This window comes from Paramisgurnus dabryanus, chromosome 14 (assembly GCF_030506205.2).
Source record: "Paramisgurnus dabryanus chromosome 14, PD_genome_1.1, whole genome shotgun sequence".
NCBI lineage: Eukaryota > Metazoa > Chordata > Actinopteri > Cypriniformes > Cobitidae > Paramisgurnus > Paramisgurnus dabryanus.
The window spans coordinates 20,185,241-20,212,107 of NC_133350.1; the positions used below are offsets into that span (position 1 = coordinate 20,185,241).

Sequence of the window (26,867 nt, forward strand, 5' to 3'; positions counted from 1 at the left end):
CAGACCAATAATTAGACAGGCAGACAGACAGAAAGACAGGCAGATAATTATACAGACAAACAAACAGACAGACAGACAGACAGACAGAGAGACCAATAATTATACAGACAGACAGAAAGACAGACAGACAGAGAGACCAATAATTAGACAGACTGAAAGACAGACAGACAGACAGACAGACAGACAGACAGACAGAAAGAGACAGACCAATAATTAGACAGGCAGACAGACAGACAGACAGGACGATAATTATACAGACAAACAGACAGACAGACAGACAGACAGACAGACAGACAGACAGACCAATAATTATACAGACAGACAGACAGACAGACAGACAGACAGACAGACAGACAGAGAGACCAATAATTAGACAGACAGACGGACAGACAGACAGAGACAGACCAATAATTAGACAGGCAGACAGACAGACAGACAGGCCGATAATTATACAGACAAACAAACAGACAGAGAGACCAATAATTAGACAGACAGATAGACAGACAGACAGACATTTAGACAGACAGAAAAAAGAACAATAATAAGACAGACAGACAGACTGACTGACCGATAATTAGACAAACAGACAGACAGGCAGATACACAGACAGACAGATTGGTCGATAATTAGGCATATAGACAAACATATTTAATAGCTTACACATTAATAAGAACCAACAGAAACTCTCTCTCTCTCTCTCTCTCTCTCTCTCTCTCTCTCTCTCTCTCTCTCTCTCTCTCTCTCTCTCTCTCTCTCTCTCTCTCTCTCTCTCTCTCTCTCTCTCTCTCTACCTGCTCGACGTCATCACTCGTATAGCATTGTCAACCCAACGCAGTCAGTCAGTCAGTCAGTGAGTGTGAGCGGGTAAATACTTCCTCAAACACACCGTGCTCTTCATTTACTCTCTACTTCTAAAGCAGCACGGACAGCAAGAGAGGCATTGTAGAAACTTCTTGTTTTTTGAAGTTGGTAAGTTCAATTCTACAACTTTTTACTTCGAGCTTGTTTTTCAGTTGTAAGTAAATCCGCCCGTCGGGAGATGACAGAAACACACAACATTCAACGGCGTCCACGCACGCTGTCCGCCAACAGCCAATAGATTTCGTTGCATTTTCGCCCTTTGCAACCAGACAACCAATCTATATCCGATTTGATTTCATGTTAAACATATGGTTATTAAAGATTACAGACGTTTTGGGGGCACAGGAAGTTCAAATTGTTTGTTATCGCGTGTTGCCAAGTATGTAAGTTCAGGAAAGAAACTTGATAAATGTCTTTATTGGAGTTGGTTACGCGGAAGCGGCAGTCTGTACTTTCGTATAATGTGTTGCCATGATGTTATGTAAGCACGTACAGTATAGAAAAGTTCAGACAGACATGCTGCTGTGGCGTTAAATGCCGTTTTCGGCATGCTTTGCTTTGTATTTACATTTGCAGTAACTTAAGTAGATACTGGCCCACTGTTCAGTCTAGTTTTTCAAGTTGGTTAAGATGGAGAGATAGACAAAGTTACTCGTCTTGACAAGAAAATGACATGTTGGGAGAGTGTTTGTAAAGTAATCCGTGCAGAATCTAAAGCTAATTTGTGGTAAACGCGAATGCTACGGCAGCGTCTTTATATATCGTGGTTTCCATAGTTACTGACGATTGACTTGCGAGCCGCCTCGTTTTTACAAAACCGTTGCCAACTTTTTTGCTAGTTTAGTAGGTTTTTCTTACCCAGCTTAATCCATTAACAAGCCCACAGCTCTGAGTCACCTTCACCATGTTGTCTAAACGAGTTTTTCCATTATCTGACAATACAAAATGATCTGTGTAAACTTTTTATGAGCTGTATAGACTATTGTGAAATCTCTGTGCCAATATTTACCAAACGATTTGGGATGACAACTGTTCATGGATGTCTTTTCATCCACCCTTAAAAAACAAGCAGAACATAGTCTGTAGGTTGAGTCTGTACGTAATTGTGATGGTAGATCAGATAGTACTTAATGGTTTTAATTTTATCTCTCGATCTGTTTAATTTGAATATTTGCATGGCATTTACGAGCAGTATCAAGAAAACAGGTTAAGTTTTAAGTGCTACTTGCTGCTTTAGTGTTCAAATGTGGTAGCTTAACTGGTATAGCATTGCGTTAGCAACTCAAATGTCATGGGTTCGATCCCAGGATCACACATATATAAAATGTAAAGCTTAATTGCACTAAGTTGCGTTGGATAAAATTACAAATGGCATGCTTTATGTAGGCTAATCTAATTATTTAAGATAATTTCAAGATACATTTTAAATGGGATTAAAGTCATGATATTGTGTTTGAAGTAATGGTAAATTTCGATGATAGTCTACATAATAAAAATGTGCCAATATTTGCCGATATGGCTGATATTTTTCGCATCCATAAGTATTAAACTATTCTTTGCATGATGTTATCAGTTTTCCAACTGCACAGAGAGCTGAATCAACACATTGCTTTATCAACAGCATGTTCGTCCTCTTAAGTATTTACTTGCCAAACTGCACGGGCCAAGATGACAGCGATGGTGATGCATCTTCTTCCCTTCAGTGTTATCTATGTAACTTACACGACTCTTGCCAGCTAACATTATCTGGAGCATTCAAACCTACACTCTAAAAAAACAAACGGTGCTATATAGCACCAAAACTGTTGATTTGAATCGTAACCATAGAAGAACCGTTTTTAGTGCCATATAGCACCGGTGAAGCACCTGTGTAGAACCATATAGGGGCCATATAGCACCACATTTGGTTCTACATAGCACTATATGGTTCTACACAGGTGCTTCACCGGTGCTATATGGCACTAAAAACGGTTCTTCTATGATTACGAGCAAAGAACCACTTTTGGTGCTATATAGCACCGTTTGTTTTTAGAGTGTATCGTCCAGTTATAGTGCTTCTAGAGAACACAAATATAGGACATAGTTAAAGGAACAGTATGTAGGATTGTGGCCAAAACTGGTATTGCAATCACAAAACGTGTGGCTAAAACTGGTACTGCAATCACACAACTGGTGGCCAATATACCAAACGACAACATAAACATCAGTTGAGGGCTGCAACTCCACTTTTTAAATGACAATATCCTGGCCGGACTGCTGTTGTCAGTGATATAAGTATTTGAAATGAAAATGAATTCTTAATGTCTAGTGACATATCAGCGCCATTTAATGGCAAATTGATGTAAATTTCTTACATACTGTTCCTTTAAGTCCACAGTGTTGTTTTGCATGACTTTACTCATTTTTGCATTGCTTTTAAACATACATCAACAAAAGGCCTGTCACGTACTTATATGGTAGTGAACAGACAGGGCGCTCAGTGTTTGACTTGGATTAATGAAGCTTTTGTGAAGTGTGCGCAAGGCAGAAATGGACACCACTCCTATTGCACAGAGCAACAGAGGCAAGAGCTCAGCTTCACCTTTAGGTAGACATGCCAACACACACACACACACACACACATCTATGTGTATAATAATCTTGTCCCAGACCTGCAGTAAGTGGATCCGAATCCTTATATTATATGCAAACATACATGACATGAAACTGGCAGTCACAGGGACCATGTTTCATATTACCCTGTTTCAGAGAGGAATTGGCTTTTCCACAATAAGCTAGACCAACCATTGTGTGTGTGTTTGTGTGTGTTTGTGTAGGCACAGGCTCTCTTATTTCTTAGCCTGAGGGATGAGAGGGGTGAGAAATCAATGCTTCACTAAAACAAATGTCACATAGCATTCAGCACCCATCTGACCTTGAAGTCCCTTCATCTTCTTTACCTCATTCTGTCACACAATTGCATACTTAATGAGCGCCTTTTTAACTCAATAACCTTGTGACATTAGTGTTAAGAAACAAAAATGGTTTTGCTCATTGTGTTACCTAAATAACTCACACAATGAAATACCTGCTCATGTATTCTCCTATTGATGAGAAACAACACACACCTGCAGACGCAGCATTAACTTTGAGTTAAAAAAGATGATGAATTATAATATAAGGCTGTATTTGTAAAAGAAAGCAGAACTGCTGATCTCTTATGATTATGAAGTAGAAATATGTTTTCTTGATTGATCCCAAGATCGTGAATTTCCATAACTGTTGATGGATCTCTATTGCTATCCCCAAGTAACTTAGGGAGTTGTTTTCTTTACATGGGTGGGAGTCAGTCTGACATTACGGACTGCTGCTTTAAATTAACATGAAAACGAATTCAAGCATATTTACATCAAAACATATTTTTTGTCTTTCATTGTGAAGAATATACTGGTGCATGACATGTTATATCGCGCAGACAAAAAGCTCATTTATGGTATAACTCCTCCAAACACCTGTTAGTATATAGATACTGTACCACCATTAAGTCCCACCCTAAGTTTCGTCTGGTCAAATATCCAGAATATTAAATTACAGAAGAAAAATAATTGCTAACATAGTACTGTCTTATTAGATCTCATATGCAAAGAGGCTTTTTAAGAGGTTGGGTTATTTGGCTTTAGGCCAAGTACTAACTTACAGAGCCATGAAACCTTATACATTGACATTGAAGTGTGTGTGCATGCGTGTGTTTACATTTAAAGAATAACTTTATTCACAGAACCCCTGTCCAGTCGGAAATCCCAGCTAAAGTAATTTTTGGGGTGATTTACAATTGTCTACATAAAACCATCTTACATAATGTAAAGAACAAAATATAACCTTGATATCTTTAATATCGACTGAGTAAGGTCATGTCAAAGATTGAAATCAATTTGATATTAGTGATTGACATCAAAACGTTGATGAACTTTCAACAGGGTCACAAAAATGCAACTACACATGCATCTGGTCTATCAAGACTAACAGGTTTTCTGATTTTCTTTGTAGCATGGCTGTTCTTCTCTGAATCTAAACTTGCTCTCGTAGTTCATTCTGCATACATTCATTTCCCAACATATATTTTTTTCTGACATAACCTGTTTATTTCTATTGTCTTGTTTTAAAGTAACACACTACCACTTTCCATTATGTCTATTTCAAGGCATGCCAACATGCATAGTTTAATAAAAAAGAGTCTGTAAAAAGTACAGTAAATATCCATTTAAAGCTACTACATTGTCTCTTTAAGCTGCTGTATTATCTGTGTTAACAACACGCTCTGTTCTCAAATACCCAAATATTGATGTTTTCTACCCACTGTTAGACGCAACAGGAAGTTGCTTGGCTTGAGTTTTAACACACAATGTGAAGAACAACCAACTCAATAACCAAGACAGTATTGTCTTTTAACTGTCATTGGTTGTCAGATTTCCAACTCTACGATTTATGTTTCAGCTTTAGTCTTGTAATATTTTCTGTGAGTGAATCTATCCCAGATTCATGCAGAATGAAGCCATTTTGTATAAAAGTCAATGCATGATAGAAACATGGGACCATCTGTCCGACTAATGTCAGATTGTAGAGAATGTAAAATAGCTATCATTGCCATTTTGTTTGATAATGGTAGTGCCACAGGTTTCTAAGATGATACACTCTCCAGGGCTGCCACCAAAATTTGAGAGTGTGCCACTGAATTTTACATCCAGTCGCACATGTGCGACCAGTAAATTTGACCTTTTTTTGTGAGGTGACACTGAATTTAAAGCAGCACATTGCACTTTCTGCATCTATCATCGAATTATATTAGTAATGCAGTGTATTACTTAGTAGAAATGTGAATATTTGGTAAGTATGTTGATTTACGGTTTGTGCCCCTAAATTTTCTGGTTGTGCCCCTAAAATTTTCAGTTGGGGGCCACTGTGCTCCTACTAGTGAAAAAAGTTAGTCTGGAGGCCTGCTCTCTGGGAACTGATGTTCACTGTACTTGTGTTTTTTTATCTCTTATTTAATCCATTTGTCATATTAGCAGTAACTAACACATATTCTCTGTTCATATACAGTTTAAATTAATGTCTGTAATAATTAATGTCTGCCAGTTTAGCTACAGTGCATTGTTATTTGTACACAAACAGAAGCCCAGACACATCCTGTGTGAACTCCGGCCAAGAACAGAGATAGTGTTATGTGATATAGATATGCTTCAAAAAAGTAAAAAAAAAATGGTGTCATACAAAGCCTGGTGAGCAAGAGAACAGTGAAAAGTAAAAATGAGGAAGAATCCTTAGAAAGTACCAAGCATTTATATGTATATACTAATAATTCATTTTAACATATGTATAACAACCACAAAGCTAATGGATTTTTGGTAACACTTTAAAATAAGGTTCTTTTAATAAACATTAGTTAATGCATTATCAAACATTAATTAACAATAAGTAGTTTATTTATAACAAATAATTAATTCTTTATTATTATAATACCAATACAATTGTTTATTGGTCATGTTAGTTCATTCTGCACATACAGTACAGTTTTAAAATTTTTTATTAAATGTTAAAATGCTGAAAATTAACTAGGATTAATTAAAGTGCTAAAAAACAATGCTATTCTGTGCATTTGGTATTATACAATGTGTTCGCGTGGTTTATGGTTAAAAACCCATTATTTTCCACACACCGTACATTTTTGTAGATTCAGATTTCACTCTCTTCCTGAAACGCACGTATTTGAAAAGTGCTTTGTCCCTGATTGGTCAGCATATCTGTACGTGGTGATTGGCCTGAATACCTCCAACGTGAGGTGGAAATGTGACGCTCCTTACCATGTTTGAAAGATTCGGTTGCTAACAGGAGTTTACATACAGGCTGTGAGTCCAAAGCAGGTCCATTATTTATGATAATGTCGATCTTGTCTACATCACCAATTCTAGGAAGTAAACTGTTGCCTACAATCCGTGTGTTTGTTGTAGTCCAACAAAAGAGATTTACGTTGGAAACGATAACTCACGTCATTGTTTACTTTGGGGTTTGTACCTTTTGCATATCATTAACATGTACTAATACACACTTACACATCAAAGGAAATTTAAAATCGTGAATCAGACAATAGGTACTCTTTAATGCTGTAGAAGTATTGTTCGTTGTTAGTTCATTTTAACAACCTAAATCTTATCATACCATAATAACGTTTTTAAAAAAAATAACATTGTGGAGGAGCCTGTGATCTTGTCAGTCAAATGCAAGGAAACAAGTCAATTCTTACCAACCACCTGTGCCAGTTTTAGTATAGAAGCTGCACCCTTTTTTTCTGTTAATTTTTGTTCTGTATTAAATATTGCATAGTCTTCATCAGTCATAGTAGGGACATTTAGAGCCTGAGTCTATAATGTGTGAGAGAAACAAAAGAAAGAGTTGAATGAGAAAATGTTTTTTTTTTTTGCACTCTTAAAATGGTTTTGTTAAAACAACACATTTTGTGACAGGACAACACATTAAATCTGTTGTCCCTTTTATTTATTTAAACACAAAATGACATATAATGTGCTAAAATGACACATGTGTTAAAGGAGTAGTCCACTTTAAAGATGGGATCCATTGACTTTTTATAGTAGGAAAAAAAATACTATGGTAAGTCAAAGGGCCCCATCTATAAAGTGGACTACTCCTTTAAATAGCATAACACAAAACAATGTGCAAAAAATTAACACATCCTTTCTTATAGTGTTGGACTGTGTGATGTGTAATTGTGAATTAGATGTGCCGATTCAGAATAGTTGGTGTGAGGCCTTTATCATCAGTGAGATGCATTAATCATTTGTCACTTATAGCAACAATTGGGAAGCCCCTTATCCCCCAAATGTGTTCCTTTATTGGTGGCATTATTTGTGGGTATATAAATTAATTTAGTTTAAATTGATATTACTTCTTTGTCAGTCTTAGCATCTGAAGCAGTAAAAAAACGAACACATTTTCACATACAAAGAGATATACGTGTTAATAAAGCAGCAACTGGTCTGTATGTGAGGGAGGTGACCTCTCCTGGCAGAATAACAGAGCTTTGAGAGAAAGCAAGCGACTGAAAGCACAAACATACACACGAGCGTCCTTTACACTGTCATCATTGCTGAAACAATTTTGGCAATGCTGTGTTTTTACATAGAAGTTGTAGATAAGATGGACTGACAAACAGAAGTAGATCTACATTGTCTTATTTTAAAGCAGCAGTGTTACTGTAGCTTCCAGTATGTGTAGATGTTTCTACTCAATGGTTTCTTTCTTCCCTCCCCCATACCTCCCTTTCTTTCTACTTTTTCCTCTTTTTTTGCTCCATCCCCTCCCTTACTGGCTGCACAGGCTCATTTTTTCCACTCTCTCCAGGGACATTTTTTTGTAGTCATAAGCCTTTGAGTGTAAGAGGTTTATGTTTTTGCCTGAGTAAGTGTTTTATTAGTTGATATTTATAATATATTGTGCATGTTTGGTGGAGTGAGGTCAAATCTTTTCCCCTAGCATTAAAAATGCTGCCGTCTGTCTATCAATTTGTCTATCTATACGTCTGTCAATGTTCCTGCCCATTTGTTTATCAATTTGTCGATCTATCAATTTTTCTGTTTGTCTATTGATCCATTTGTCTATATTTCTACTCTATCTATTCATCATAATTGAATTTGTACAATAATTTGTCAACCAAATCCTCAGTAATAGACCATACTTGCTATATATAATTAATTATTACTGTATGTAACATCAGCTAATCGACATTTGGATAAATCTTGAATAGTCTCTGGTGGTCCCACTTCACCTGCTCTACATTCAGCTTCCAGTGATCAGCCATTCACCCAAACCTATCTTTAGACATAGAAAGCATCATTAATGAACACTTCATCATCATATATTATGATTAACAATTAAAGATGCTTTTCTCAAGCATCTTTACACACACCAAAAAACCTCTTCCTGTAAAAGCCACATTTGCTTGTGGCTGCCGGCAGTCGTTGGGGATCAGTCTGTGCTTTCTAACCCTGATGGTGAAAAGATAAATTAGCGTTAGAAAGCACAGACTTGGATAGGGCTTAATAACGTGCAATTTATTTAGACTTTTATTTGAAAAGCTTTTATCAGTTGATGCATTCTGATTCAGCTTTGTTTAACAGTGCCGGTCTGAAACTGTTCTTGGATGGGTGGGATTTTGAATTTCTGTGCCAGCTGACAGAGGGGGTTGGATTTAGGCCTCCGCTCTTGGGTTTAAGGGCTTTGAATGTCACATTTTATTCAGTAAATACTAAGAAGTTTGTCTTAGCTGTCTGCTTTGCTTTCCTTTCATGGAAATGACTTTTTTAAATGCAGCTTCTGCAATTCATCTCAGTGTTTATAGACAGCACATTCACTGCTATTCTTTGCTTGGTCTATGCTGTGGTCATATAAATTCCCCTGACACAAGATTTACAGTATGTTTTTTTTCTTCATTTCATTTTCCGTTGTGTTTATGCATGCACACTGTGTGTCTGAATTCTTAATCCGAGTGATTACATTTTACATCAAGTAAATGCCCCAGAACCCGGTCAAAGCTATATGAGCCATTGTGTGTGCACTGTGCAGTAATACCGTCTGGAATCTGGTTTGGCCTGAAGGGCTGCGTTTGGAATATTACTTAATTGTGTGCCTGTGTAATATAAGGTTTCATGGTTATTTACTTTCGACTTTACATTGTGCTAACTTGGAAAACAAAACCAGCTGGTTGGCCACAGTAGGCTTAACATAAGTAGAACAACCGAAAGGAGACCTCAACCATTTCAAAACCCAAAGATTTCTCTTTGCATAATAGGAAGTTAAAGCAATCATGTTGAAACTATAAAGAGCTAAAAAAGTTTCGTATTGGTGATGCATATTTATTATGAAAATCACATTCAGTTTACATTCTAAAGCCATTATTTTGCAGAATGGTGTTTATGTGTGAAGCATAAGTGTGGCTTTTTTATCTGACGTCTGAATAATGCATGCATCTGAAACGAACTGTTTGCAGACATTTTTAACACTTCATTTCATTGTAATATTGCCCAAGACTGTGTCCTTTACCCAGTTCTCTTTTTCTGTGTTTGTATGTAAGTGTGTGTAGGCAGGTGATTGCTTACCATGGCTCCGTTCCTGCGGATTGCCTTCAATGATTTTACCCTGGGAGAACTTTCCCCAATGGCAGAGGAGCCGTTCTGTGCCATCAAAATGAAGGAATCAGTCAGCACAGGTCAGTTATTGTTCATGCAATATATTAATAAGTATTAAAATAATGAAACATTTGGGGTAAAATAATCCGTGTTGAATGCACTGAACAATTTTTATAGATTTGTTACAGTGATACATTTCAGTACATTTATTTATATCTATATCACTTTCATTCTGTTTTTGGCTTAGTCGAGGTAGCTTAAAGCCACAGTATGTAAGATTTTTTTTAATACAATATCCAAAACCACTTGCACAGTGTACCTCCATTATCCCAAAGGTTCTCAAGGAAAGTCCTATTTTAAATAATGGCTTGCCTCTTGTCATTGTTGCCTATCAATGAAGTAATAACCGTGCTATCCTCGGTTTCTGTTAATGTAGAAACTAAAGCAACACGTGTTGACAAATGCGGATGTGGTATTTATACAGCATCTAGCACACAACTGCACCTTGCAGCTAATTCGTTTATTATGGAAATAATAAAATAATGTTTAAAATGTGCAGAAATTTTTTATAACCTAATCTGTGAACATGATTAGCGATTTCCATACGTCTCTGGATGGTGAAAACAACATCACCCATCGTTCCACTCTTCTTCATAATGTCATTCAAGGGATAGTTCACCCAAAAATGAAAATTCTGTCATCATTTACTCTCATGTTGTTACAAACCTATATAAATTTTGTTGTTCTAATGAAAACAAAGAAAGATATTTTAAGAAATGTTTGTAATCAAACCATATGTAGAACCCATTTACTCCCATAGTAGGAAAAAATAATACTATGGAAGTAAATTGGGTCCACAAATGGTTTGGTTACAAACATTTCTCAAAATTGTATCTGTTGTATTCATCAAAACAAAGAAATTTATACAGGTTTGTAACAACATTAGGATGAGTAAATGTTGACTATCCCTTTAAAGGATTAGTCCATTTTTTAAAAGAAAAATCCAGATAATTTACCACCATGACATCCAAAATGTTGATGTCTTTCTTTGTTCAGTCGAGAAGAAATTATGTTTTTTGAGGAAAACATTGCAGGATTTTTTTCATTTTAATGGACTTTAATAGAGCCCAACATTTAATACTTAACTCAACACTTAACAGTTTTTTTCAACGGAGTTTCAAAGGACTCTAAACGATCCCAAACGAGGCATAAGGGTCTTATCTAGCAAAACGATTGTCATTTTTGACAATAAAAATAACAAATATACACTTTTAAAGCACAACTTCTCGTTTAAATTTGGTCGTGATGCGCCAACGTGACCCCACGCAATACGTCATGACGTCAAGAGGTCACAGAGGACGAACCCGAAACTCCGCCCCAGTGTTTACAAGTGTTGAGAACGAGGACCGTTCCTACATTGTTGTATGTCAACTGATACTAATTAATGTCTTTGTGTCAGTTTATTGTTTACAATGGTCCGCAAATGTGCGTTTCATATATGTAACACGTGACCTCCCTACGTCACTACGCATTTACGTTAGGTCACGCTGGACCGGACCTAGACAAAAAGTTGTGGTTTAAAAGAGCATATTTTTTATTTTTCTTGTTAAAAATGATAATCGTTTTGCTAGATCGTTTTGCTTATGCCTCGTTTGGGATCGTTTAGAGTCCTTTGAAACTCTGTTGAAAAAACTGTTAAGTGTTGAGTTAAGTATTAAATGTTGGGCTCTATTAAAGTCCATTAAAATGAGAAAAATCCTGCAATGTTTTCCTCAAAAAACATAATTTCTTTTCGACTGAACAAAGAAAGACATCGACATTTTGGATGATATGGTGGTGAGTAAATTATCTGGATTTTTCTTTTAAGAAAATGGAACATTCCTTTAAGTTTTGTCTTTTTTTTGAAAATGCGACCTCTAGTTGTGAAATCATACATATTGTGCTTTTAACTCTTTCTCACCAGCGTTTTTTTTTTTTAAGTTGTCAGCCAGCACTAGCATTTTTTACGATTTTCACAAAAGTTTAATGCCTTCCAGAAAATGTTCTTCTCTAAATATATAAGCATCAAATAAATGAGAGAACAGACCTGTCATCCTGTCTTTAGGATGTTTTTACAGTTTTTACTGTTTTTGGCCTTAGTGATTGCTTCCGTGTTTTATAAGTTGGTTAAGAACGCCACCTGGTGGAAAATAGCGAAAATATGGTTTTCCAAAAAAACTCGTCATTGGCAGAGAAACGTTTTCAATTATTTGACGAGATAGCAGGGAAAGAGTGAAGGGGGCATAATTCATTAGCATATGGCGCTTGACTACAGTGCCTATGTGCCACCAAGTTTTGTAACAGAGCTTTTTATCCACACTATTCATACGCCCCATGACGCTTTGCGCCAATTATTGGTGCGACTTCCGACGCGTACTGTCACTGAACCAGAGCCGACGTTTTCTATGATGATTACGGTCATAATTTCATGTATAAGCCAGTGTGAGGATAAAATTAAGAAGTGTCCTGATACATCATATGAAGATATATTCAATCGTTTCATGTTGTTCCTCGGGGGTCTTCAATGAGCAAATATAAAAGCACAGAGACATGCCGTATCTCCACAGTGGGACAGTCAGTCGAGTGTTTAATACATGGAATATACAGAGACTTCTTGTTTTTAACATTTTCAGGTGATGGTTTAAAGTTTGATGTTTTCAGTATTGTTTTCGTTTTATAGAAATATTATTATGCAGTAGATAAGACATGAGCTTATGAAATTATTTGCTTAAAAAAATAATTAAAAACATAACATAAGTAACGTTACGTGCAAACAAGTCATGAACTATTATAAACATTAACTAATAAGCAGTTAATGTAATCTCATAGCAGAATAAATAAATCGGCATATTTTTATCAGCATAATATGTTGTTTTTGAATAATTATTGTATTTATTGTTCACTGTCAGTTTCTAGGAAAGGTTTTACTGGATGGATGTGTGGATAATAGATGCACGTGCATCACATTCAGTTCTTGTGCGTGTATTATAGTTAAAACAAATGTTTTGTAGAGATTTACTGCGTTTGTATCATCTATTAAGGCAACCCCTAACTGCACAAGTTATGCCGGTCTTCCTGGATTTCATAATAAGCATTAAAATGGCAGTCAAAACGGCAGACCCGTATCCCTCGCAATAGGACTACCATTAGCTGTAGTGGCTCCCCGGAAGTTATACCCATCTGAGCTCAAAGATGGCGGCGCCCGCATTTACGTCAGGAATAGTGTGGATAAGTGCTTGTTGTAATAATAAAAGACTTAAGTATTTTGATTTCTTGTTCATCTAGAGCGGGGGAAGACGCTCCTCCAGAAGAAGCCCACCATGTACCCTGCGTGGAAATCCTCCTTTGATGCACACATCTATGAGGGCCGTGTCATACAGGTGGTGCTGATGAAAACAGCAGAGGAGCCTCTGTCAGAGGCCACAATCGGGGTCTCTGTCCTTGCCGAGCGCTGCAAGAAAGGTACCGGCCGTGCTGAGTTCTGGCTGGACCTGCAGCCCTCTGGGAGGGTGTTGATGAATGTACAGTTCTTTGTTGAGGACTTAGGTGGGTAGTGCACACGCACAGGTCGAAACAATGTGTCTGAATCTTGATTATTCATTAAGTAAAGATAATAATGTATAGTATATGAAGTATACATTGTTTATGTAATACTGGTGGTTGTGACAGAACGGAATGTACTGTGTTAATGTAATATTGCAAGATGGCTTACAGAAACCAAATCGTTTTCACTTCCTTGTTTGGCCCTGATAAGCAAAAACTAACATTTGAAAAAGCTAACTGGCCTTAATTTAACTATAAGGGATTCATGGATTTTATTCAATGTGTCAAACTTTCATGGCCCCTGGAAAACAATATGTATCAGTTTTTACTCCGATTGTTATTTGGTGTTTCTTTTGTATCATCTTTCTTTAAAAGCGACACTTATTTCTATATATAGCAACCGTGACTGCGCTGGGCAGATGTTAGCATTTTAAGTCACGTTGACTTCAGAATGTCAAATTTTCTGCTAATTTTGTGTCTCTTCTGCTTCTCATTGTGAGTTTTTGGTTTTCCCTTGATTCCTTTTTTCTAACCATTATCTCATGACCCTCAGATACTAGATCAGTCCTCCCAGCTGGTATCTGTGCTGTCTTTGCTTACTCATGCCATCTTACTCATGTTTTCATGCTGGTATCAGTTCTATCAGCTCTCTCTCTCTCTCTCTCTCTCTCTCTCTCTCTCTCTCTCTCTCTCTCTCTCTCTCTCTCTCTCTCTCTCTCCAGTATATTGTTATTTGACTTAACAACAGTACCATATTTATTTATATATCATGCATGTTGGACGTAGTGTCCGTGACGTTACCCATAGGTTTCTGAAGATCGTTTTTGAAGCTTAAAGTAGGTGGTGCCTGCCGTCGCCAAGAGTGAAGCTGAGGTGGCTGGTTGCTAAAACCACGCCCGCCTAGCTCGACTCTAGTGACAGCAGTGGCTGTTCAACCATCACTCAAGTGGCCACGCCCTTAATTATGCTGAACTTTAAGGCTTAATGTAATTTAAACGGATGAGTTACAAATAAATTCACCCCTCTCACAGTTGTCATGAAGGGCAAAATTAGCTATACAGACCAAAAACAATGTTTGTACCAGGCTGTAAACATATTATTTTCTACTGTAAAGTTGGCCATTTTGTACATGGAGGTCTATGGGAATTGACTCCCTTTTGGAGCCAGCCTCTAGTGGCCAGTCGATGAATTGCTTAAATCACTTCCGTATTGGCTTCATCAGAGAGAGATCGAAAGGTTTCCCTTCGGTATTTACACACCAACAATGTTGGAAGAAGGCTTTTTGTTATTTCACTTTGCTTTAATATTTGTATTTTTGTCTTGACCATTGTATGAAAGCAATATAAGATATTCAAGGCCTTATTGCTGAACTATTTAACTAAGGTATACATTTATGTATTAAATATGATAAATTATTATCTAACTGCTTTACAGACTCCAACGCTTCAATAACCGTAAAAGATGATGACGGCCTTCTCACTTTAAACAGAAGAAGAGGAGCCATCAAACAGCCTAAGGTTCATTTCATCAAGAACCATGAGTTTCAAGCTACCTTCTTCAAACAACCTACCTTCTGCTCAGTGTGCAAGGATTTTGTTTGGTAAGTAAACGAATGAGTGATTTACAGAAAAAACAAATGTAAATACAAAGGGACTGTTGGACAGCTTACATTCTCAATTTGAATACTTGGGGATATCGAGTGTTCTTAAAAAATGAGTACTAATGATAGTGTTTTAGCATGTGTAAAAGTGCTTGGTTTTGTCCATTTGGTTTATAGAGTAAATGGGTGGATGTCTAATGGTTAGGTGAAAAGGTGCACGTTCAGTACCAAAATGAGATCTCACAGAAACTGAAGAATGACTGAGATTACAAATCAGCTCTGTTGTGCCCTTAAGAAAAGTACTTTTCATTTAAAGTGACTCTGAGTCTTCTAATTGGCAAACTATAACTGGTTAGTCCAGGAAGGCAAGATCAAGCAAGTAACATGACTAACATTACATGCAACTAAATATTAGGATTAATCAGAAATGACTTTCTTTCTCTCAACACTGTTAGACATTATACTGTATAGCCAGCAATAAAAGCACGTGGTGTGAAAATAATCTTGGCGTGTATGCATTTGTATGTTTTATAGTACTTGGATAGGATCTGTGTTTTTTTTCACTCGAATTTTCCTCTGGCGTTTTAACCGTCTCAGCAAAGTCCCTTGGGCTGGCTCCTTCCTGTGCAGTGTGAGACATGTTTGTGTGTGTGTGGGAGAAAAAGAAGGAAATAGATAGAGTATGAGTCTTCCTGATAAGAGTTTTCCATTTTACCTTTTGTGTATTAACACTCATTTGTCACCTGCTGTGTAGAAATGTCAATACACCAACACACTCTTTTTGCCTTCCAGGGGTCTCAATAAACAAGGCTACAAATGTAGGCGTAAGTATCTATTTCACAAAGATATCCCATTTGACACTTAGTGAGAAAACACATTGTACATAATATAAAGTTTGCCTTACATTATCCACTTAAAAATAATTATTTCATTGTTTTATTTGTTTAAAGTATAACAATATAGCTTTTGTACTACAACAAATGATTGCCATTGAAACTGTAATGCGGATAGATGAATACATCTTCCTCTTTCCTAGAATGCAATGCGGCCATTCACAAGAAATGCATTGATATGATCATTGGGAGATGCACTGGTACAGCGACAAACAGCCGAGATACAATGGTAACCATCATTGTTCTTAACATCCAACCTGCAAAATTAAGGGTCAACATGGTGTTCACAAGCTCTAAGGGGTTCACAGTGGTATTTTGGTGGGTCCGCCAATTATTTTTAACGTATTTGTGTGGAATATTGGGAAAAAATGCATTGAACAAAAATATAATATTAGGTTAACTAAAGCTGAGACCCTTAAGAGATTGAAGAACCCTGGACTATTTTATTAAAAAATATTTTATTAAATATTTTATTTTACGAAATAAAAACAGGACAGTCACATCTTAAAGGGACACTCCACTTTTTTTTAAAAATATGCTAATTTTCCAGCTCCCCTAGAGTTAAACACGTGATTTTTACAGTTTTGGAATCCATTAGGCCGATCTCCGGGTCTGGTGGTACCACTTTTAGCATAGCTTAGCATAATCCATTGAATCTGATTAGATCAGTAGCACCGTGCTCAAAAATAAGAGTTTTGATATTTTGTAAATGTAATGTTACGGGGTCCATGACCTTCAAGTCCAAAAAAAGTGCGTCCATCCTTCACAAAATATATCCAAACGGCTCCAGGATGATAAACAAAGGTCTTCTGAGGGTAATCCGTGCGGTTTTGTTGTAGAAATATCCATATTTAAAACTTTATTAACGAAAATAAATACCTTCTGGTAGCGCCACCATCTTATACTCCTCTGTATTCAGGAGAGAGTATTAGCGTGTACGCACTTTTCTTAGTGACGTATGACAAATTCGGAGGGCGGGGGCACAGAGCAGCAGCAGAGTAGCCTCCGTAGGCTGCGTAAGCTCTCATCCTGAATGCGGACGCGACTAAGATGGCGGCGCTACAGGAAGGTAGTTATTTTCGTTAATAAAGTTTTAAATATGGATATTTCTACAACAACACCGCACGCATTACCCTCAGAAGACCTTTGTTTATCATCCTGGAGCCTTTGGATTTATTTTGTGAAGGATGGACGCACTTTTTTGGACTTGAAGGTCGTGGACCCCGTAACTTCACATTTAATCAACTGAAAGATCTAAAACATTTTATAAAATATCCGAAAATGTGTTTGTCTGAAAAACGATGGACATATGCAAATCGGACAGCTTGGGGGTGAGTAAATCATGGGTTTAATATCATTTTTGGTCGAACTATCCCTTTAATTTTCTGTCGGTCTTAGTACACGATGTAACTACAGAAGAGTCAAGTTTTAAATAGGAAAATATTGAAATTCTTTGATTATTTTTGAAAATGATGCTAATGGTCTAATAAGATTCAATGGATTATGCTAAGCTATGCTAAAAGTGGTACCGCCAGACCCGGAGCTTGGCTGAATGGATTCCAAAACAGTAAAAATCAAATGTTTAATTTTTAGGGAGCTGGAAAATGAGCATATATATATATATATATATATATATATATATATATATATATAAAAAAGTGGAGTGTCCCTTTGAAAAATACATCTGTATGAGGGTCGCTGAGCTTTTATTACAAATATATAAAAAAAAATGTTTAAACAATTGTTGTACCTGCCTCATAGGCAAAATCTCTCAGCAAGGTGGCTGTAATGCAGTAGAGTTTGCATTTGTGTGAACAAGCACAAATTGTGTCATTTTGTGTATCTGCAGTTTCAGAAGGAGCGCTTTAAGATTGACATGCCTCATCGTTTTAAGACACATAACTACATGAGCCCAACCTTCTGCGACCATTGCGGGAGTCTGCTATGGGGAATGGTCAAACAAGGACTCAAGTGTGAAGGTTAGAAATATGATACACTGCATTTGCAAAGGTGGAAATTGTTGTTTTTTATATATTTGTTTAAAGTGTAATACATCTTGTCTGTTTTCAGATTGTAGTATGAACGTCCATCATAAATGCCAGACCAAGGTGGCCAACCTCTGCGGAATCAACCAGAAACTTCTGGCGGAGGCTTTGAATCAAGTTAGTATGGTAAGTGATTTGTCTGGCATTACTGTTTCTTCAAAACATCTGTAACAAGAATTGTTTTTTTTTGTTTTTAAAGAGGTTGTAAAGTATTTTTATAGGTACACTTATGTTTGACATCCTACATCACGGCTTTCACTCAAACATAAACTAGACAGAATTTATCCTTGTTTTTATGTTCTGTACAGAAGTCATCCACGAAGCGCCCAGATCCAACTGTGTCAGAAATTGGAATTTATCAATCTATAGACAATAACCTACCAGCGGACCCTAGTGGTGAGTTAATGTTATTGCATATAAGTTTACTGCCTTTAACTTTGACAACTAGTAATTTTGAATCAGTAAATATTTTAAAATAAAAACAATATCTAAGTATTATCTATGTGTTTGTGTTAGCGGACGGAAAATCAAGAGATGACACAACTCCTGCCCCATCCAGCCTTACGCGCACAAGCCGGGTCTCTATAAGTAACTTTGTATTCCACAAGGTACTGGGCAAGGGGAGCTTTGGAAAGGTAAGAAACACTCATCAAACTCTGTATTCATTTTGTTATTGTATATTCTGTATTTAAAGTTTCTTGTTTCCTCTTAGGTGATGCTGGCGGAGCTGAAAGGAAAGGGGGAATATTTTGCCATTAAAGCCCTAAAGAAAGATGTAGTGCTGATGGATGATGATATTGAATGCACTATGGTAGAGAAACGAGTGTTAGCGTTAGCCTGGGAAAACCCTTTCCTCACACACCTGTACTGTACTTTCCAGTCAAAGGTCAGTTTTTCGGCTTTAAATACAACATTTAACGTACATATTTGAATAATATGTTCTTAATATTTTTATGATATTTATCATATTATACATTCTGTCTAGAAATTCTTCCCAGCGCTGACTATACACGCAATATAGCACAGTCTCTCGTACCCTTAATCTTAAAGACCCACTGAAGCGCCTTGAAATATGCAGCTTTGTGTTTCGTAATTTAAAGTAATTTCCACCGAAACCGGACATAAGGGCACAATATATTTAAAGGAAGAGTTGTTTCTCTTCCTTTAAAATAGCCAGTATCACTTAGTTTAGTCTGATGAGAAGCTGAAGTGCAGAATGATGTCATAAAAATCGCTGATCCGTATTGGCGGAAGTGAGAGACTGTGGGTTTTAAAAGCTCAAATCTACTTAATGTAAATTTTGTTAATGATTTGCCGCTCACTGGTTTAGGTATTAAGTATAATATATTTATCCTTAAAGCATTGGGAGTTTAATTAAAACACTGTGTAATAGATTGAGATGTATTGAGAGACACTCGAGAGCCAGTATGGAATGCCAAATGAATGAAATATTTCAGCAAAGATTTAACAAAGCAATTCCCATCACAGGGCTTTGTTAACATTACTGTAATGCATGCTGATAAACTAGTTCCTAGTTCACTCTGCATGACTGAGATTCAATCAACGTGTCAGTATGATTGACTAACATGGCTTTGAGGTTAAAATATGAAAATGACATAATGGAATGGAATTCCCAAAACAAAAAAAAACAACAGAAAAACCTGTTTTGGTTTGGATGCGCTCAAGCAGTAACATCAATGTTGAAGTAATGCATAAAATGGTTTACAGGCTTGGAATGTACAGAGCACATCTCTGATTTGACAGATTCAAAATTATATGACAAATCGTTTGGTTTACTATTACGAGTAGTTGTAAACCATATTTGTTGATATGTGTGTGTTTCCCAACAGGAGCATTTATTCTTTGTGATGGAATATCTGAATGGAGGAGATCTGATGTTCCACATTCAGGATAAGGGACGTTTTGATTTGTACAGAGCCACGTGAGTGATGTGCACACCCCAAAGAGTTACATTATGGCTTGATGGTCTACTGTTACTATTCTCAAGGAAATGCATTCAAAAAACATCAGTTTTCTTTTTTAACATCCCCTTATTGTGTCCAATACAGCAATATTTTTATAAAAATACAATTTGAACAGCATCTATATAATGCTAATAAAATAGTGAAAGTTTTGGCATTTTATATATTCAGTATAGACCAATTTCGTGTTTGCAAACAGAGATGACGTTTTTTGTGGGCGGAGCCAAACTGGTTGCAGAAAGTGACTGCTCCGCAGTAGGGTTGTGAAGTGTTTTAGCATTAAACCGTGATTTTTATGGATCCGGTGTTCTGTCGAAGTCTGATTCCCCTATGTTTCCCTTTAGTGCAATATTTCTTATAGCGTTTTAATCACGTTACGTTTATTTAGATAGATAAAAAGTTTAAATGGCTTGGCTACTGATATGCATGTATGTAATGTATATGTATTGTTCTTTTTTGCTAAATCAATTATTTTTACAGTCTGAATCGCTAAAGTACACATAAAAGCAATACTATAATGTATTATATATAATAGCGTTTATTAAATATTTCATAATTTTCCTGTTTTCTATTATTTCTTCCTTATATTTATCTTACGTGTTTGTTCTAAAACTATTATAAAAGTATTGTGTTTAAACATACATTAAAAAGGCCTGTTTATATATTAATAACACTTTTACATCGTGCGTGCGTGTGCTATATTTATATATTTATTAAGTATGTAAACATAATAATTTTAGAACAAACAGGAAGACATGAGCTAAAATATAAGGAAATAAAAAGAATTAATAGAAAACGAAAAAATTATGAAATATTTTTAAAAAAATTGATATTATTGCTTTTTCAGTATAAAAAAAAACATTTATTCTGAATAAATTGTAATTGTAACGTGATAAAAACGCTATAAGAAACACATGGAGGGAACAGACTTCGACAGAACACCGGACATCTTCTCTACTTATTTTCTTATTATTAAAAGATTTCCAGATGATTTCCTCGCTCCATTCTGTCCGTTTAAGGGCTTATTGTAATCATAAACACCTATGTTTATCTTCAAATGATGTCTTCGACGATCGTATTCTATAAAAATGAAAGCCATCTTTTTTGGCATTCTTATTCTGACACTTAACAGCACAACAGGACATTTTCTAGTGAGTTGTCTTGCTCTTTTCACTCGTGTCTAATTCATTTCCACTGTTTTTCTGCAACCGCATTGCGCGCGCAGCTTGCAGTGATGTAACTGTGACGTCTACTCTAAATTGGTCTATAGTGGTGGGCAAAATTATTTAGAACACCTGACATATGAAATATTGACCTTTTTTGTCTCCAAAACATGATTTTGTTCATAATGATGGTTGCTCTGAGCACAACACATATCTGGTGAAGTGATTCGTACTGATTTTAACCACTTATATTTGGTATGTCCACCTTTTGCAGCAATTACATCTCTCTGGCATAGTGTCAATATACTTCCTAAGAACTTCATCAGTAATGTTATCCCATGCCATGTGCAATTTATTTTCAAACTCACCCCAAATTTGCTTGATGGGGTGGAGGTCTGGACTTTGAAGGGGCCAGTAAGGAAAATGATCTAAATCTCCTCATGATGGCTCATTTCTATGGTTTATAGAGCATAATGTTGACTTTGTAGATGTAGTGGTGCCCGTCATAAGAAGATTTCGTTTTTTTTCCTTACTGGCCTCAGAGCAACCATCATTATAAAAATGAAATCATGTTTTGAAGGCAAACATTTTTTAATTGTGCAATATACAGTACTGTGCAAAAGTCTTAGGCCACCATCACCAGCTTTGTTGTTTTAGCAAAGTTTTAATGTCCATCCATATTTATTTTTCACTCTTTTTTTAAGATTTAAACAGAAAATACAAGAAATATGTACACAAAATTAAAAACAAAACGATTTTCAGAACTAAATGTCTTCTTCAGGCATCAGTCAGTATGTAGTTTGACCTCTCTTGGCACGAAACACATCTTGAGCTTTTTTGAGGAGACTGAAGTAATTCAATTAAAAAATTAGAAATTAGGATTTAATTTTATTTAGGTTTAAGAGATCCTGCAGTTGCCTGCTATTGCTCAAGTGGAAGGGGAGTTTACCATAAATACTTGACACATCAGTTTACATTTTTACACAGTTTTTAATACTATATACAGCTTTCCTGTATTTTCTGTTTGTATTCTAATAAAGAGACTGAGAAATAATAATATATGATCACTATACAGTCGCAAAAACAACAAATCTAATGTTAGCATGGTGGCCTAATACTTTTGCACAGTACTGTAAATTTTTTGTATTTGCATTAATTTGAACAAAACTACGGATTTAGACGAGCTGTTTATATTGGTGACTCGATCTTACTTTGAGGTTGAAGCATCAAAGTTTGATTTCAAGCATTGATATCATGGGCTTTACTGTACATCTGTATTTAAGATATTAAAGGGACATTCCACTTTTTTTTGAAAATATTCTCATTTTCCAGCTCCCCTAGAGTTAAACATTTGTTTCTTACCGTTTTCGATTTCATTCAGCCGATCTTCGCATTTGGCGGTACCACTTTTAGCATAGCTTAGCATAATTCATTGAATCGGATTAGACCATTAGCATCATGCTAAAAAATAACCAAAAACGTTCAATATTTTTCCTATTTAAAACTTGACTCTTCTGTAGTTACATTGTGTACTAAGACAGACAGAAAATTAAAAGTTGTGATTTTCTAAGCAGAGATGTCTAGGAACTATACTCATTCTGGCGTAATAATCAAGGACTTTGCTGCTGGAACATGACTTTAGGAGGCGCAACGATATTACACAGCAGCCGAAAATAGTCCCCTTAGTATCCTTACAACAGCAGGGGACTATTTTCGGGCACTACGTAATATCATTGCGCCTCCTGAAGCCATGATTCCAAAACAGTAAAAATCAAATGTTTAACTCTAGAGGAGCTGGAAAATGAGCATATTTTTTTAAAAAAAGTGGAGTGTCTTTAAATTGGTCCTTAAAGTCAACTCAATATGACTTTAGCTGGGTTTTCACAGATATTGTATGTTTATTAAAAGGTAACCTTCCTTGTGTAATTCTGTCGCAGGTTTTATTCTGCTGAAATCGTATGTGGACTTCAGTTCCTGCACTCTAAAGGCATCGTATACAGGTGAGATCCTTCACACAACGAGCTGTGGCTTTTAGTCTAGCATAGATAAAAAAACTGTTTCCCAACCTTATGTTCTCTCCTATTTAGAGATTTAAAATTGGATAATGTCATGCTGGACAAAGAGGGACATATTAAGATCGCAGACTTTGGAATGTGCAAAGAAAACATGTTCGGAGAAAACCGAGCCACCACTTTTTGTGGCACTCCGGACTACATCGCTCCCGAGATCCTGCAGGGACAGAAATACACTTTCTCTGTGGACTGGTGGTCATTTGGCGTGCTGCTCTTTGAGATGCTGATCGGCCAGTCGCCGTTCCAGGGAGATGATGAGGACGAGCTGTTCGAGTCCATCCGCATGGATGTACCTCACTATCCACGCTGGATTACTAAGGAGTCGAAAGACTTGCTGGAGAAGGTGAATCTAGACTGCTTATAGTCTTGCATGGGAATCTAAGTAGTGTTTTGTTTATATTTTAAATCTGTGCCATTTACATTTCTACAGTTATTTGAGCGGGAACCAACTCGGCGGCTTGGTGTAGTTGGAAATATTCGTGGACATGCATTCTTCAAGACAATTAACTGGCCTGCACTGGAGAGACGAGAGGTGAATCCTCCGTTCAAGCCAAAAGTGGTAAGAATCCGACATTTCTGACGTTATATGACCCTATTAACATTGCTAACAAGATATTTTATGCTGAATGATTGACATGTATTTGTTTTCTGCAGAAATCTCCCAGTGACTGTAGCAACTTTGACAGAGAGTTCCTCAGTGAAAAGCCACGACTATCTCAAGGTGACAAGAACCTGGTAGACTCCATGGACCAGGCAGCCTTTGATGGCTTCTCTTTCATTAACCCCAAAATGGACACCATGATGGCGAAATGAAAGGCATGGTTTTGGCCAGGCCCTCCAGATCTGCCAACTCAAAATAAGAGAGGCATACATGAGCCAGAAGTTCAACCAGTGTTACAACTGCTATACTTGCTGGACTGTCAAATAGATTATGATGTATTTATGTCTTTTTCATTTAAAAGATCAATGTTTTAAATCAAAATAAACAATGTACAATATGTAGTATCTCTAACATAGATATATGTTTTTATAATTAAAATGTCCCTTACTACCTGACAAATCAGACAGAATTAACCTAACATAAAGGACACACCTAAACGGAAGGGAATGTATATTTTAGTTGTATATTTAGTGTCAAACTGTTGTTGTTACAGTAGGTAGTGGCCTTTAAGACTCTTGAATCCTCGTAATTCTTAAAGGTTGTCTCATAATGTTAAAAATATAATCTCATATTATGTTTGTGAGATTCTGGCATTTATTTTTTTGTATATCTCAAAGTTATCCTTTTATACAGATCTGAAATCAGTTTTACAGTGTACAAATTTATGATATTGATTTTGCCAGTGAGAGCTACGCGTTGGCTCTGTTGAGTATGCACAAAATAGTGTTTTTTTCCACTTTGGGTCCATAAATAATGGACATTGAAACTGTGTAGATTTATTTAGGTGAACCTATAGCAAAACCCCTACAATATGAAATGATAGTAATATTAATGTCTTGTTAGACATGAATAGGGATATTTTTTATGGTACTGTAGTAGATAGCATATTGGTACAGTATATTGGTGGGTGGAGGTTATGCATCACCTAAGTGAGTATAAATATGTGTACTGTTATTTAATGTTGGTATTTTATTAAAGTATGATAGTGTGTATATATTGTTCAGAACTCTTGCTGTTATTGGAGATAATAATGGTCTTTGTTTGTTTTTTTGTTTTTTACTAAATTTATGCCACTGAACTCCATACCAATAAAGATTTGTCATCTTCAGTTTTGATTTACTCTTGTTGCATTTCTGCCACCCAAAACTTTACCATGGTTATCATAGTATTAATACCATACTCAAGATACAATGACTATTACCACCAAAATGTAAATTAGATCACCAATGTTATTAAAAATCACTGACAAAGCATCTTACATTACTACTTAATAGTTTTACGGTACATTATAACAATAATTTAAGTAACTACGGTATTGTGACAGATATAGTTAATGGTATAAACGTTTAAAAGAAAGTGAAACCAGTCTATTTTGTGCTGAGCCATCGTCATACATCACAGGCTCGTAAACTAATTTGAAAAGATTGAAAATACTGCCATCTAGCGGATGTTGTTTTAAACTGCCTGTTCTTATTTGACAGATTCAACTGCAAACTTAAAATTAAAGACTCTTAATATGGCATACCATGCAGAAATGTCCACTATGTAGCAAAGACATTAAAAAATCAGTGTGGGGTCCAAAATAGAGATTTTTTTTTAGATTTTAAGTGAAATATCGGATGAATGTTTATTTTTTATGTGTGTAGTTCAATAGTTTAAAATTCTGATGTAAACTATAGTATTAGGTTTTACTATTAAGACCTGTGTACCCTATGAATGACTTGAGTGAATGAACACCAGTCCTTGACCTTGAAGATTCTTATTTTAGAATCTAAAAATAGTGTATTCTTATATTTGTATTTATATTGCAATTATATATATTTGTGTTTTGCAATTGACAGACTGACTGAAAATATACTATTTCTTTTTACCCTAAACGCATAATTAAGCATTTTAATAAAAAAAATCCTAAAATATATTTTTAGTTTAAAATATATTACTTATTTAAAATTGTATTTTAGTTTTATTTTGTTGCCCAATAATGAAAAATCCTGCTAAGAACAGCAAGCTGGTAAGATGGTTTTAGCTGTTCTCCCAGCTTGGTTTTGCTGGAGTTGCACACTGGTCTAGCTGTGTTTTGGTCACTTTTACAGCTGGATTTAGCTGCTCAAGCTGAAAGACCAGCTGACCACCAGCTTGACCAGGCTGGGAAGACCAGCTACTGCCTCCTTAAACCAGCTAAAACTAGCTTCCAGCTGGATTTTACTTAAACATTTTGCAGTTTATTTAGAGTTTGCTAGATTTCATTTCAATGCAAGTTGTATATATAACTAAATAAAACCTTGAATATCCTACATAAAATGACGATTTAATATTTGGACATTTCGTCATATATATCGTCCTGAATTCAATCCAATATAATATAATTGTCCTGGAACAATAAATGAGAACAATTAAAAATATGTTTCTCTTCAACAAATATTCTTTGTACGCTAACTGTACAACATTTTCACTATTCTGAAAAGGTTACCTAAATGTTAAAATGATGTTTTCTACAAAGAAGGATCTAGAAAGATGAATTAAAGTGGAACTGGCTGCTCAGCGTGGCGCAGTTGTGCGATAGATTAAGCTCTCTTTAATGGTACATTCTAGCCAATAGGACAAACACTTTCTGTACTGAACAAAACGGCAGTAAGCCAGGGCGGTAAATCTTTTATACTAATAATCTACTCAAAACCCACTAACGTTAATAAACTAGAATAATCGTTAGTAACCGCGCGCTGGAGACTTGAACAGGTTATGACAGTTGTAAGCAAACAGTCGTTTAATATTGCGTCCCACCGTTTTTATTGTTCAGTGTGGGCACATTAGAAATACAAGCACAAAATA

General features: G+C 36.1%; 1 protein-coding gene across 1 annotated transcript; it reads left to right on the forward strand.

Annotated features, from left to right (window-relative positions):
- Nucleotides 1-825: 825 nt before the first annotated feature.
- Nucleotides 826-25,146, forward strand: prkcdb (protein kinase C, delta b). Its single transcript, XM_065241504.1, has 16 exons — nt 826-969; nt 9,986-10,120; nt 13,365-13,625; nt 15,057-15,222; nt 16,015-16,046; nt 16,259-16,344; nt 17,965-18,094; nt 18,186-18,286; nt 18,469-18,556; nt 18,677-18,795; nt 18,873-19,046; nt 20,011-20,102; nt 23,243-23,305; nt 23,393-23,720; nt 23,808-23,936; nt 24,032-25,146. The coding sequence occupies exons 2-16, from the start codon at nt 10,012-10,014 to the stop codon at nt 24,188-24,190; spliced, it is 2,037 nt and encodes a 678-aa protein (XP_065097576.1). The 5' UTR covers nt 826-969; nt 9,986-10,011; the 3' UTR covers nt 24,191-25,146.
- Nucleotides 25,147-26,867: the final 1,721 nt, after the last annotated feature.